The sequence below is a fragment of the Larus michahellis genome, chromosome 23 (genome assembly GCF_964199755.1).
Source record: "Larus michahellis chromosome 23, bLarMic1.1, whole genome shotgun sequence".
NCBI lineage: Eukaryota > Metazoa > Chordata > Aves > Charadriiformes > Laridae > Larus > Larus michahellis.
The window spans coordinates 5,567,542-5,581,541 of NC_133918.1; the positions used below are offsets into that span (position 1 = coordinate 5,567,542).

The window sequence follows — 14,000 nt, forward strand, 5'->3', positions numbered from 1 at the left end:
GGCACCTTTGTGCCCCAACCTTTGGGATGGCAGTGCTTCTCCCAAATGCCTTCCTAAGGTTCAGGCCAGTCCCTCTAGGGACAGTCATGCCTGATGAAGGGCCTGATGAAGGCACATGTCTGTGCCTCTGCAGGCTCTCCTCCTTACCGCAGCGGGTGATCCAGGCAGTCACCCAGCCAAAGCACTCTCTCCTGGTCTGTGCAACTCCTGCTAAGACAACATGAAAGCAGCCAGGACGTGCCCTGGAGCAAGGTGGGCTGAAAGTCCACCTCCACCTGAAAGTCCACGATCATTCTGTCCAGTGTGTTGTGTTAGGGGTCACAGTGCATCTGCTGACCAATATAGAGGCCTCAGCCATCCAAAAGGAATCCAACTAACTGGTCCCTGGGCTCAGAATCCCCTTTTCTACTTGAACAATTCAACAGTTCCTTCCACAAGTTCAGCATCTCCCCCTCACCTTATCCTTCTGCCAGGATCCGGTGACTCGGCTCCGCAGGGAACTCAGACGTCGCATCACCTTCGTGCCTTTCTCTGCTTTATCACTCTTTCCACTGTCCTCATTTCTGAAACAAGACCAGAACCATCTTAACTAAGGGGGAGGTTAACTGTCGAAGCACAGTTTGGGGAGATCACTGATGGAGTTAATCTGAAGCATTACTTTAGGACCCTATCTCTGAGCTTTTTGTCTGCTGGAGGATCTGGTTTGGCATCAGTCATGTTATTTATTAATGAGACACTTGCAAATAAGGAGCTGAACTTTCAAATTATTTGTGCAAGTTCTGGCTGTGTCTGTGGTTTTGTTCAACACCATGCACAATGAGGCCCTGGTCCCGGCTGAACCTGGCAGGTACCAGCGTCCTGCACACAGTATTAGCAGGGCAGTAGAGCTTAGATAGAGGGGGGCTCGAAATCGGTCTGCTCCGGAAACACTAAGTGTGTGGGTTACTGTCTGGCTCACTTACTCGTTAGACAGGAACTCAAACCAGGTGAGGTTCTGCTGGGAAGAACCACTGCCTTCTTGCACACAAGCTCTCTGCTTCGCCCTGTGCAGGGAAAAGACTTCAGACACACAGCAAAGAACACAAGAGCAGAACTTCTGGGTCAGCGGAAAGGCCCATCTTTGGAGATGGGGCAGGAACATGCTTAGCTTTACCAAAGAGGCACATGAAATGCTACTTCTCCTTGCAATTCTACCCTAGTTTCACTGGAAGAATACAGTGATTCTGGTACCCTGGGGACTTGCTGCTCAGGGGACCAAGTACCATTTGCCCGGTGGGTCCCAGGCAGACCCATGACCTCCCCACCCACATCCCTCTCCCAGACTCACTTACCCATGATATTGTTTCAGCTCATGAAGTACCTGCTGGACAATTAGCCTACCAGGGATGGGGCAAAAGAAAAGCAAGGGATTAGAAAATGTCTTTGCAAAGACATTCTGCACCCCACAAAGCATCAGTCGCTGTTTTATGACCAACTACTCAGCTGTGTTCCAGCATGGAGTGGGATCTCCATTGCTATTGCATCTCCAGTAGCTCAGATACTGAAGAATCTCTGCCATCTCAAAACAGCCAGGACTGACAATACCTACACGTGGTCTGGGGACACGTGGTCCTTCTCCAGCATCTCCAGAGCAGGGGGTTCAACACCTGGAACACAAACCACTCTCAGCAGGGATCCTGGTTTGCCTTTGCAGAGCACCATGTTGCAAGCTGTGCGATTGGACCCCACTAATCTTGCTGGGCTCCCACTCTGCCTTTACTGGGGAGGGACAAGTTCGAGAGGAAAAGGCTGCACTGCATTTCTGCGAGGGAGGCAAAGGCTACATCACTTTTCTGTGTTACCCCTCCCTTTTCCAATATGCGTTACATCAACTTCTGAGGACCCTGCTTGCAGCCAGAGGGTAAGAGCTGATACACCTCAGAGACCTCTGGCCAGAAGGCCAAAATTAAGTTTACAGGAGCTGGGGCCTCTATTTTTCTAAGGCTCTTCAGCTTTCAGTGCAGAAACCAGAACCTGACAGCCTTGTCCCAAAGCCTGCTCCCCTGCCACCTGCGCAGGGTGGGTTAATTAAGGGCACTGCTGTTGGAAGGGGCCTGCACACAGACCATGTTTGCCCCATTCTTTGGGGCACAGGAGAAAGGGCACATTTAAACCCAGGCAGACAAAGCAGTGCCTTCTGTTCGTAGGAAACCATCTTTGTCTTGTGTGAATAGGGAGTGACCAGTGCACCAGCCACAGAGAGGTTATATGGCAATGTGTCGCTGGGGATCGGCATGTCTAAGCTTGGACTACCCCGTTAGCCAGGATCAGACTCAAAGTCAGCTTGACTTTTTATTTCAGGAGCTCCTGAGACCACGTAGAAGGGAAGGGCAGAGGATGTCTAGGCTTGCAGAGGCTACATCTCCAGTTTTTAATCTTCTTAATCACAAACCCCTTGAACTCATTTAATGCCATATACCAACCTTCCACGGCTGGAAGAGAAGTGTCGAAACTGCAAGGGATCTGAGGGGGGGCAACTGTCTCGCAGGCTGATGGGACAGACTTTGACCTCAGTCTCTTCCCGTTGCTGCCACATTCCTGGAGAAGTAAGTAATCACAGACACCTTTGGTCCTTTGTGCACCAAGGGAGCCTCCACCGCGGCACAGCATGGCTGGCAAGGCAGGAATCTCGACTCAAGTGCCAGTGATCATCCCTGCCTTCCCACAGCCTCCTGCCCTCCATGCCCACCCTGGGAGCCCGAGGGCAGGTTCTCTTGCTGCGTGCTTTGATACCTGTGGCATATCAGGATTGGATCAAGACCCAAGATACACACTCACCGCCTCCTCCGAGCCGGGGATGACCGTGAGGTTCGGGCGTAACGGCTCTATCTCCACTTTGATCACCGTGCCACCCCCGCCACTGCTCCAGCTTTCCAGTTCCCCTTTGGGCAGCTGAAGGGACACACAAGGCTGCGGGCAGGACTGGCTCCCCTTCTCCACATCCTCCTGCTCTGCGTCGCTGCCCATCTCTCTGGCATCCAGGCTGAATCTAAATCGAGGAAGAGGAACAAGCCAGTTTAGCAGTCCCATCCCATCGTGCCAGGCACAGCACAGCCCCTGCAATGTCCTGGCCTTGGGTGGACAGTCCTAAAGAGCTCATGCAACTGGGACGAGGAGGGTCACCACAGCAGGCACGTGGAAAAGGAAATGCCAGGAAGCGTTAGCCTGACACCAAATCCTGAGGCTGTTAAAAACAGCTTCTCTGGCTGCCATCAGCGAGACCACAAGCTCCTTGGTCAACCGGGATGTTTAGTGCCGGACGGCCCTCGCTGATCTCTTAGCAACCCCTGAGACTGTGCAGCCACCCAGACAGCAGCCTGCCTGGCCTGTGTGGGAGCTGCTGCCCTGCTCACTCCAGTGCCAGGAAAGTCCCGCTGGGCATTTAGAAATGGCAGATGTTGTCGTTTATCGAATCATCATTGTGGCATCATGTCATAAATCCTGCTCCCACCGGGGCCCAGCTTCGAGGAAGGAAAAATAAATCCTTTTCTGGGAAACGAGGGGTGGACCAGCTCCCCCAGTGCCCCACGGTTTCCTGAACACCAAGTGCTGTTGCAGTGCCAACAACATAGGAGCAAAATGATGGATAGGGCTCAGTGGAAAATCTTACTCTCTGCATGGGTTCTGTCTGCAGATCACTGTCACTTCATTCCTGCTGCCAGAGACAGGCTTCAGGAAGCATTTGCTTAGGGGACAGCGGGGCGTATTCCCCTTCCCTGGCCCCGTGCTCACACATGCTTAATCACTCGGCGAGGGGACTGAACACGTCCCTGACGCGGACAGAGCTTTGTGCCGCCATCGTTCATGTGCCTGTTACACGGAACAAGCTGTGAAACACGAACTGTGAAACTGTGGCACACGGAACAACAATCGGTCTGAGGACCAAAGTCTGAGCTTGACGAAGAAGTGCCAAGATTTCAGGCCGAGATAATTTTAGGGTACCTTATAAGGAGCAGAGATAAAAATAGTTCTTGCTGGCTTACACCTAACTCCCAGTCATCCGGGAGATCAATACGTTTGTCAGCAGGGAAAGCGTGCATGTAGCATGGAGCCCAAGGCGTTCGTGTGGCAGGAGCACAGCACGGCGGTAATGCCAGGCCTGGAAACCACCCCCAGACAGAGCTCAGCATCAGGCTACAAAATGCACTGTCCTCTGCAGCCACATGGAGGACACAGGGCTGGAGGACACGGTGGCCATTGCAGGCACAGGCCCCACCAAGCCGACTCACAGAAGAAAACGCATTTGATGGAGCTCTCTTAGTCCCTCTGGGGCGGGCCAAGTTGCCTTTGAGCCAGAGCATGGAGGCCGTCAGGGCAGCTGATGCTGTTCAAGGTTCCTTCAAGACAGAAACAAGCTCTCCCCAGAATAGAGATCCTCTTCACGGCCCCAGAACGAGGAAAAGAGGGTCTTCCTCCCGCCAAGGAGACATTAAAGCCTCTTGCTGCTCTAGCATCTGTTCCTCCACATCCCACCCAACATGAGCAGTAGGCGTCCAGCTGCTTTGGCAGAAGCTGACGAGGGAGGGGGACCACCCAGCAGCAGCTCGAGCTCAGGGCAGTGTGAGCGCTCCCGCCTCACGCAGCATCATTGTATTCTACACATCAAATATTGCTCACGGTCCTGCTTTACCTGCGCTTGCTGTCCACGGGTGATAAAGGGCTCTCCCAGCTGTGCCTCCGAGAGGTAGACATAGACCTCACCAGCGTGGGGAAGGACTCCTTGGCCTCCTGCAGGTCCAGCTCTTTGCCTGCCTCTGCAGGACACTCAGAAGTGCTGGTGCCATCTCCCGGCACCGCCGCACAGGAGCAAACGTGGCCTTTGTTCAGAAAGCGGCAGTCGGCCTCGCCGTAACGTACCGAGCAGGAAACGGGATTGGAAAAAGCAACATCCACAGACATTTTGCTCAGAGCCCCCGGTCTCTCTTTCAATAAGCGAATGGCAGACACAGCCTGGGTTGCTCGTTCTGGCTGCGCTGCCGTCTCTGGCGCTGTTTTGGCAATTGGTGGGCTCAGGAGTCCCAGATCTCTGTAATACTCTGTCCCGCGGAGAGCAGAGTCTGAGAGGAGATCCTCCGTGCTGCTGTGCAAGTCCGCTGCTGGGACGTCCAGCTCGGTGGAAGATGCGTCCTCCTGCAAAGGCAGCGACAGCTCAGCCCGAGCTCACACATCCCGTCCGAGAGCCTTGCGGCCGTCCTGCGAAGGGGACAGGTCCCCTGCGGAGCTGGAGCTGCTTTTCTTTCCCTCCTCATGGCAAACAGCCCACCCGCAGCTAGCGGGGCCAGGCCTGCAGCTGGCCTCTCCAGCCAGGCTTCCTAATAGCAGCACCCTCCTACTGCACCTCGCGGCCAGACCCACCCCAGCCCCACCAGCTCGGCTTCCCCCTGTCCCTGAGGTCTCTCTCTGCTTTATTCCCCCTAACGCCAGCACAAAGCACAGAGATATGATTTTTCCCAGCAGCAGAAGCAGTATAACCTTGTATTCCCCGATAATCTGGATCGGTACCACTTTCCCCCATTCTTATTCCACCACATTCCCTCCGAATATGCTGCTGACCACCCAGTTTGCTGACCTGGCTCCTGCCGCGCACGGTGGTAGCGGAAGGAAAGAGGACACTTGCCTTTTCTTCAGCCATGCTGGTGCAGAAGGTGACATCCTCAGCAATCAGGGATGGGAGGAAGCTTTTGGGGTTGGGATAATCCAAAGCAGGGGTGCTGTGGTCAGTGAATTCCCGTAAGCATGGCTTGCAGTCGGAGCCTGCAAGACAGAGAAGGTCACGGCATGTCAGCAGATGGCCAGGGGGGATGTAAATTCATCCGCGCACAGAGAGGTGACCTCAGGCATCACCAAAATGTTCCATGTGGCCCTCTGCTCCCAAACCCCTTGCAGACAGGCACTGCCAGGCAATCTCCAGACCTTGGCAACCTTGATCCCGTGGGAACCTGGTGTAGGGGTCCCCTAACAGCAGCAACCTCATCCCTCGAGCCATGGAATGTGCAAGGGCAGGGACCAGGCTTGCACCATCCCAGCCAGACCCTTGCAGGGTGCCCTGTGCTGCAGAGGCTGTTTCCACCGTGGAACAGAAGAGTTAAGCATATTTTGAGGGCTGCTAATGGCATTATGGACCTTTAAAGCAGGAATCTATGAAAAAAAAATACTGACTGATTTTATTTTCATCCTTAAGGAATAAAGGATGCCACTGGGAGGCCAAATTGGAGGTGCATTAGTGACTCCAGACAACACTGAATGTGCAGAGCAATAGCGGGAGTGGGTTATTCTCCTGGTCCCGGCTCACTCGCGTGGATTTTCCCCACGCAGGAGTGCTAAGAGAGTGTGAACCTGAGCGTGTGTACACCCTCCGATAACTCATTGAGAAACAAAAACAAGGTCTGGACGTGCTTCGTGCTACAATAGATCGTCCAGCTGACCGAAGCACATTCCTATGCAACGAGACACACTGTAAACGTTCGCCACGATCTCTAAACCATCGCATGACTCACGGAGACCTTTTATTCCTTCGAGATCCATACAGCTGAGGCGAATGGAAAAAAGCCAGGCTGTTGGCTGAAGCACGGTGGTGGATCTCTGAAGATGCAGAGAACAATAGCAAGAGACCATAAGCAGCCATATCTATCCAGTGGGAAAAAAGGGCAAGAAACTGCTAGAAACCCATCATGCTGCAGGAAAGCCAAGGATAAAAAACATTAATGTGAGGAAGGTATTGTTAAAAAACACACTCTTGGAAACCTTGCATCCTGCTGTGGGTTTTAATGCTGTGCAACGCAGCCAGAAGTTGCGTGGTGCCAACTAGAAAAAGGCAGCAAACGTGAGGGAGAGTTTGGAGGTTTGTTCCTTGGATCCTGCTGCAGGATCTGGCAGATGCCAGATTTTCTGTTTTAAGGAGCGTTTGGTGTGTTTAAACGTGTGCGGTAATTTCAAGTGAGAGTCTATAAATAATACAGAAAGCAAGCACCCTGAGAAGGCACTATTTTAATTAAGGGCTTTCTAATGATAAGAGCAGGGAAAATTTGAAGCAGGCTTTCTAGCAAGGTTGTAGAGTTTACTTCAGGAGACATTTTTAATTAACAGACAAATTCCTGCCCTTGAGCCACATCTGTAACGCTCGATCTGTAAAACTGGCAGAGGTTTGCTGAGCTATTGAACATCACCTTTTCTTCCCTCAGATGCACCTGGGTTGCCTCTAATCAGCTTGTAATCAAAGATCAGCATTTTGAAGTGAATTCACATTTGAAGCAGCGCAGTTTTGGCATGAGCTTGGAGGAAACTGAGCAGCCAAAGATGTCGGCGGGTAGAACAAGCCACTGAGCCCCCAGAGCAGGCTGGGATGAAGTCGAAGGTAGAAAGGAGCCAAGGGGAGCCACCAGCTGGTGGGGAGGGTCCCAGGGGGACCAGGACAAACGGTGCTTCCCCTCATACAAGTCCAAGGAAGGAAGGAAAAGGAGATTTCCCTGCTCTCGCGGTCCCTTGCGGCAGCGAACTCCCTGCAGAGGAAGCTCAAAGCCCCGAGGGGCGGCAGGGCTGTAGCTGCGGTAGATGACAAGCGCTGTGGCCTGACAGCGGCCAGAGCCCTGCACCGCAGGTTTCGCTAAAACAAAGATGTTTTTTCCTCCCAAGCAGGGTCCGGCCGTCCTGCCAAGGCCACTCCGGGCCAGCACCAGGCTGCGGCTCTGAAGTGGATCCCTGGAAGAGAGTCAGCTCCTCGGAGGCCTGGAAAATATTCCCTGTGCTCTGCCTGTGCCATGCAGGGCTCAGGATTTGGCCAAGGCATAAGCTGCAGTGCACAGACCCCCTCTGGGCCCACTGAACGACTTGTATCCTCCTCGGAGGCTTCAGACGCTCCCGTTCAACACGTGATAAATCAGGTTTGCAGCCAGCCTCCGGTGAAGTTGGTGGCAGTGGCCGTCAGGCAGCAGCACGCGGCGTGCACGGGGCTACAGCCATGGGGAGACCATTTTAGGCAATGTGTGAGCACCAGACAGACAATTCAGGGCTCCCCGCATCTAACGCCTCCGTCGGTTGACACCGTGTCTAGAGCCGAGCTGTGCAGACGCTTGGGCAAGGGGGGCTGCTGAAGGGGCTGACGGGGGAAAAACGCTTTCAGGCATCAGGTTCTGGCAGGATGAGCAAGGGACGGCCAGCGTGGAGCACGCACAGGAGGGAGGCAGGTCCGAGGGGCTGTGAGCATCCCCATAGCCACAATCGAGGTGGTCACCCATATATCAGCAAGTATGGCAAACTCTGGAGCCCCTCGAGCCTCCTGGGCTTGGCGCTGGAGCCCGTTTGGAAGGACCTGTGCTGCGTCTAGCTGCGGCGTGGTGGTAAGGGGACGGGACATCGTAGCTCCCCGGGCGCTGGCAGACAGCAGCGTCCACCTTTACGCAGCTGAAGCTGGTGATGGGATGACAAAATGACACTTTCAAGAACATACACTGTTTGCTTTAGGGAAACATTAAGCAGATTAGGCATCGCAGTTGCCTAATTCGTCTCTGGCTGGGAACCATAAAAGGTTATTGCTGCAGGGAGCAGCCGCATCAGAGGAATTCCCAGGGCAGAGCTGGGAGGAAGCGTCGCTGCCCAGGCCGGGCAGGTCCCCGCACACCAGCGGGGCTCTGCTGCGCTTTGCCAGAGCTTCCCGGCAGGCAAAACGTGACGGCTCCGGGCTCCTGCGTGGGAAGGAAGGAAGTAGTGACAGGCGTCACCGCATGTGACAGCCTGGGACAGTCTTGGGGGATTTTGATGCCGTGGGGACAGTGGGGTCAGCCAGCTGAGCTGGTTTGTCTCGAGGAAGAAAACTCCATGCTTCCGTAATTGCGTGCAAAGCCAGTGGGAGCCCAACAAAGATTGAAATACTTCCATTTCAGACCTACAGTCGAAACCTCCCTCCTGCAAGTGCCTCTGCTGATTTCCCTCGGTCACTGGGGACGCACCCGCAGGTGCCACAGCAGGGGACGGCACCAGAGCAGCCGGCACTGGAACAAGCTGTGCCAGCACGGCCCGTCCTCACCTGCCCGCCGCGCCACCAGGCGCAGGATGCTGCGGGTCCCCGAGCGCCCCTGGAGCCGGGCTGGCGCTGGCGGGGGGAAACAGCAGAGGAAACAAGGATGTGAGCTCTCGCCACACCGATCACATCCTCCGAGCATCAAACACTCTCTGCGTTTCCACTGGGGAAAGGCCACACCGAGTAAAAAGCACTGGTCAGTTCTGCTACATGAAAAAATCCCAGGAGGACGGAAAGAGCAGAGCGTCGGGGCGTTTCCCAGCAATCAGGGGGAGAGGCTGTTGGGAAACCACGGGGAGCATCACAGACAAGAAACAAAAATTATTCAGTCTCTGCCTGGCTCCTGCCCTGCTGGCCTTTCCATGCCACCCTGCAGGATGCCTAGAGCCGTGGGGTAAAACCTCTGTAAAGCCAGTGCTAAACTCGCTGTGCCCAAGCGGGATGAAGTGCAGCCCTTCGCCTGGGCTGGGCCCCACATCGCCGGCCGTTGGCAGCGGAGGGGATTGGCTCATGCGGCCCGGGCTGGAGGAGGGGAGAAGATAAGCTGTCCAACACTGTAACATACTGTACAGCGAGCGGCTGTCTTATCACCGCGTCTGGGGCCTGGGTTTGGGGCATGGAGGGCCCGAGGAGTGGGGAGCCAGCGCGGTCCCCAGCTCGCTCTCAGCCGAAGGGTCTCGGCGGAGCTGAGCGGGATTTGTAGCCCCTCTGGTACACTCCAAGTCACGAGAGTCACGGTGCAGCTTCCTCCAGTGCCTCTGCCGGGCAGTGAGAGAAGGTCCCCTGCGGACTGGTGCATATATGTATATATCTATATGCACATATGTATAGTTAGCCCATAACCGCCCCAGCAGGCGCAGCACTGGGGAGGCTGCACTGGGGTGTCCCAGCTGGGGCTCAGGGAGCTGCTCGGGGCTCACAACAGACCAGAGCCTGGGTGACCCGGCCCCCTGCTCAGAATTAACCTTCCTTTGATCATTCAGTTTGGATCTTGTTCTGCACATCCACGTCGGAAGAGAACCAGGGGGAGAGTAATGAGGGAGAAGGCGCTGGTCTGTATCGAGAGCTCTAGTGCCACAGATCAAGGTACCCGAAAGCATCAGCCTGAGGACAGTGTTTGCAGGCAAGGACAGCAGTGTCCAGCTCCTCCGGGACTGCAGACATCCCAGTTCCAAGGATGGAACGTCCCTCTCGGAGCCATGGCCCTGCATGCGGGAATGAGACCAGTTCACACCATTGCTGGCGTTGCCCATCCCTGCTGTCGGGCACCGTGAAGCCCAGCCGGTGCCACACAAACCGCCGCGGCTCAGACCGTGCTCCGGACGGGGCGGCTCTGCTCGTCAGCCCTCTCGGAAACGCTGGAGGAATCTTTCCCCCAGCATCTGCTCAAACACCGAGCTCTCGACATACACAAGGCTCAGCCCCGGCCAGGCAGCCGTGCAGAGACAGCTGTCTGCAGACGCCGGGACCTCCAACTCACTGCCAGCAGCGAAACAAAGTTATTACAAAACCAGAAGGCTGATATTTAACCCATTACCCAGCTCCTAAAAGCATTAATGTGCCTTGAAAAGAAGATGAAACGGAAGGAAAAGCATTAACCAACACTCACGCAGAGCCCCCCTCCAGCCAGGAGCGGGGTGCGCCCAACACCAGGCTCTGCCCGGGGACCCCAGTGCTCGTTGCTACCTGCTCGCCCGGGACGGGCTCTCCCGACCGCCCCGCGGCCGCCCGGCTCCCGACACACGGCTCAGACCGCTCTCCCCGCACACAGGGCCGTTACCTCGCTTAAAGGACCATCTCTTCTTCCAGCGCTTCGAAAACGACGGCCAGGAGTGGTTGAGCAGCGAGTCTGACATTTGGGAGCCCAGTGCAAGGTATAACCCCGAGCAGGAGCCGCCACACGGAGCACGGCAGAGCTCAGCGCGGTCTAAGGCAGCGCTGCAGGCTGCAGCCCAGGGGCTGCCAAGGGGGGAGTGGAGAAGCCAAGTGTTTTGTCAGAAGCATCAGCTGATGGAGGCTGTAGCCAGAGAGAAATTCCTGGTCTCTGGCGTTCCCACCTGTGCGATGGGTCAGTGACTTCCTCCAGCGGGGCCTGGGGGTTAGCGGCACCAGGGCACACGCAGCCCCCGAACGCTGCTGCAGGCTTGCGGGTGGAACCAGAAGACGAGCTGTTAACACGCTGTGACCCCCTTCCCCTCTCTGCCGAAAACTCCCTGCTCCATTCATGACTATCAGCTGTCGGCCTGACAAGCCACCACCTTTAAGGCGGTTCTGCAGGGGCAGGAGCTTCACCTGGGAAACGCAGGGTGGGAGTTGAGACCACAGGCTCGATACTTGCCCCTTTGGCATCGTCTTCTAGTGCCAAGCACAGCCTCTGCGAGGGAACGCACGAGACCCTGACTGTCTGCAACAGCGGCATCATCGTGCAGCTCACAGCAAGTCCCCAGCCCCTGGCAAGGACCTTTCTCCAAGCCCTTCTCCGCAGGTGGGAGCTATCTCCAACTGCCCCCAGAGCCCAAATTCCCCACCCTGAGGTCTCCAGGCCCAGTGCTCCTGATTGGCACCAGCCCCACCGGCTCCAAACATGGCTCCCAACCCCTCGATGAGGCTGAAGAAGCCGTGTTTTACTCCTGTGCGGTTCCTGGGCCAGATCGAACCTTCTCCCCACTGTTCAGCTCGCACTTGTGGCCTCGCTGAGCAGAGCCCAGCCAGTTTGGGAATGGCCACAGGCACCAACACGGCGTGGAGCCCACGCTGGGCTGGTGTTATGCAAAGGCACGTGGTGAAGAGCATTTCCCTCGCCTGATTGCAAACCCCAAAGCGTCATCTGCCCAACACAACCCTCCCCGCGTCCCCTCGGCTTCTTCTCCCCGATAACAGGGGTGCCCAGCCCCAGAGCGGGCAGTTCGGAGGGGGGTTGGGGGCCCGGTTGTACCCTGCCATGGCAGTGCCAAGGTGTCCTTGCAGACCTCCAGCTGTGGCACAGCCAAGAGCAGCACCCGTAGGGTGTTCTGCCACCCCAGCACTGCCCCACAGGCGGCCGTGGGGACACGCTGCGGGTTAAACCTCGTCTCCTCCTCTTCGCTCGCAGCAGAGTGAAGCTCCTCGTAGGCTGAGGCTCCCCAGCCCACGTTTGGCCTCCAAGCGCGTGCAGGGGGAGGCTGAACGAAGCCCAGAACTTGGGCTTTTGGCTTCAAGACAAACAGCTTCCTCACAAGGCCTTGAGGAAGAAGAGTGACAACCCCGTTGTTGTGGGATGGAGCTCGTGTGAAGAGTGACTTACCCGAAGGGCCGGAGGCATCTCTCTGGCGGGTTCCCCGTGCGCGCTCGCGCCCAACAGCCCCGGCTTCTTCTCCAGCTGCTGGCGCAAAGCAAAAAGCAGAGACTCATCGGGGAAGCAGCAGCCGTGCGGCCGGTTTGCTCACGGGGGCCTCTGGCTCAACCATGTCACCGCTTCCCCTTTCCGATGGCACAAACAAACCCGCCTCTCCCATGCTGCAGCTCCTTCAGCGGCGGCCCCGGTGCTGCCCCGACGCTCACTCCCACCCTCGCGGGGGTCGGGGCTCTGGGAGGGTCCAGCAGAATCGCCCGGGGGGTTTCACACCCTGAAGCACCCGGTGCGGGGGCCCGGAGAGCCACTGAACCAGCGATGGCTGCGAGGACAGCAATTGCCGCAAACTGCTTCCTGTTCCGTTCAGAGAAAAACCGCTCGGTGTGTGCCGTGAGAGCCCGCGGGCTCGTTGCACCATCGCTTGTTAGCCTCCTGCCAGGGCAGCAAGGCCTCGCACAGGGCTCCCGTTAACGAGTCCTTCATCTTGGGTTGACCTTGGTCAGGAACAGGGACCCCGAAGCCCAGCAGGTCCCAGTCTTACGGGGGATGAAGCGATAGCAAAGCACAGACACGCCTGTGCTGGCCACAGTCACTCGTGCAGGTGAGAGACGGACACTTCAGCTCCCAAAGCGCGAGGGCCGAGGCAGCGATGCCCCCCGCTGTCTGCGCTCCGGCAGGCAGAGCCCCCGGCACGGCCCTTTGCTCCGTCCCAACGAGCCCCGTGGGCCGCCGAGCACACGCTCCTCATCCCACCGCCCCGAGCACACGCCAGCCCCGGCCGAGCCCTAATCAGAACAAGATCCGCTCACACTCCAATTACTCAGAGACCGCAGCTTTGGCAGCCCTTGCAATAGCAATTACCCCGTGCTCCAGGAAACCGCAAGAGCAAAGAGGAATTAAGGTTTAATTTCTCTGAAGTCCACAAGAGCTCGATTAGTATCAGAGATCAGGGCTGCTCCTAAATACCAGGCAGCTGCTTCTGCTGACGGGGTGGTGAGTTGTCCTCAGCTCAAACGAGGACAAGGTCTTCTCCTCCTGCCCAGGGTCTGCCGTGGTTCGGGGGTTACGGAAGGGGCAGCGTGGAGGCGGCCTGGAGGAGCGATGAGGGGTAAGAGCAGGAGGGCTGGCCGGGCCTCGGGGACTTCTCCACAGCATCCCGGAGAGCCCAGCGGGCAGCAAACCTCCCGTGAGAGCACGGGTCAAGTTCTGTGGCTTTGCTTAATTTTGCGTTTTTGGATCCCCAGAGAACAAGCCTGTGCCAGAGGAGGCAACTCCAAAACATCTTAAAATACGACTTTGTTTCTCGTCGCTCCCACGGTGAGGGAGCTGCAGACGGCCTTGGCCAAGGGCTGAAGTCCAGCCGAGCTCCTCGGTGGCCCCGAAAGCGGCGTGGGGCAGAGCGGGGCCGGCTCCGCTTGCCTCGTCCAGTCCCGCCTTCGGGGGCACTAGGTGGCATCAGCTCCGCACATTTTCTGCTCAACCAGCACCACCATCTCCCTGCCGGCCCGGCCCAGCCCTGGGCTGCGCAAAGAGGTACCGGGAGCTGCCGCGGGGAGAGGGGCGAGGGCCGCAGGGAGGATCCACCTCCACGCCTGCGGAACAGAAGCGCTTTTT

The 14,000-nt window shown here is 56.9% G+C and overlaps 1 protein-coding gene across 2 annotated transcripts in view; it reads right to left on the minus strand.

The window, feature by feature from the left end:
* Window positions 1-11,019, minus strand: part of ARHGEF18 (Rho/Rac guanine nucleotide exchange factor 18) — a 46,113-nt gene extending 35,094 nt beyond the window's left edge. The window contains exons 1-9 of one of the 2 annotated variants that reach the window (XM_074565432.1): window positions 10,836-11,019; window positions 5,657-5,793; window positions 4,670-5,169; window positions 2,818-3,028; window positions 2,463-2,577; window positions 1,589-1,646; window positions 1,332-1,376; window positions 963-1,043; window positions 458-563 (exon numbers count right to left, since the gene is read on the minus strand). Coding sequence is in view for 1 of the 2 variants with exons in the window: in XM_074565427.1 (XP_074421528.1) it covers window positions 458-563; window positions 963-1,043; window positions 1,332-1,376; window positions 1,589-1,646; window positions 2,463-2,577; window positions 2,818-3,028; window positions 4,670-5,169; window positions 5,657-5,793; window positions 10,836-10,911 (1,329 nt within the window). In the remaining variant the exon portion in view is untranslated. The remainder of the gene's footprint in view (window positions 1-457; window positions 564-962; window positions 1,044-1,331; window positions 1,377-1,588; window positions 1,647-2,462; window positions 2,578-2,817; window positions 3,029-4,669; window positions 5,170-5,656; window positions 5,794-10,835) is intronic. The other variant, XM_074565427.1, reaches the window with a different exon arrangement.
* Between the last annotated feature and the right edge of the window lie 2,981 nt (window positions 11,020-14,000).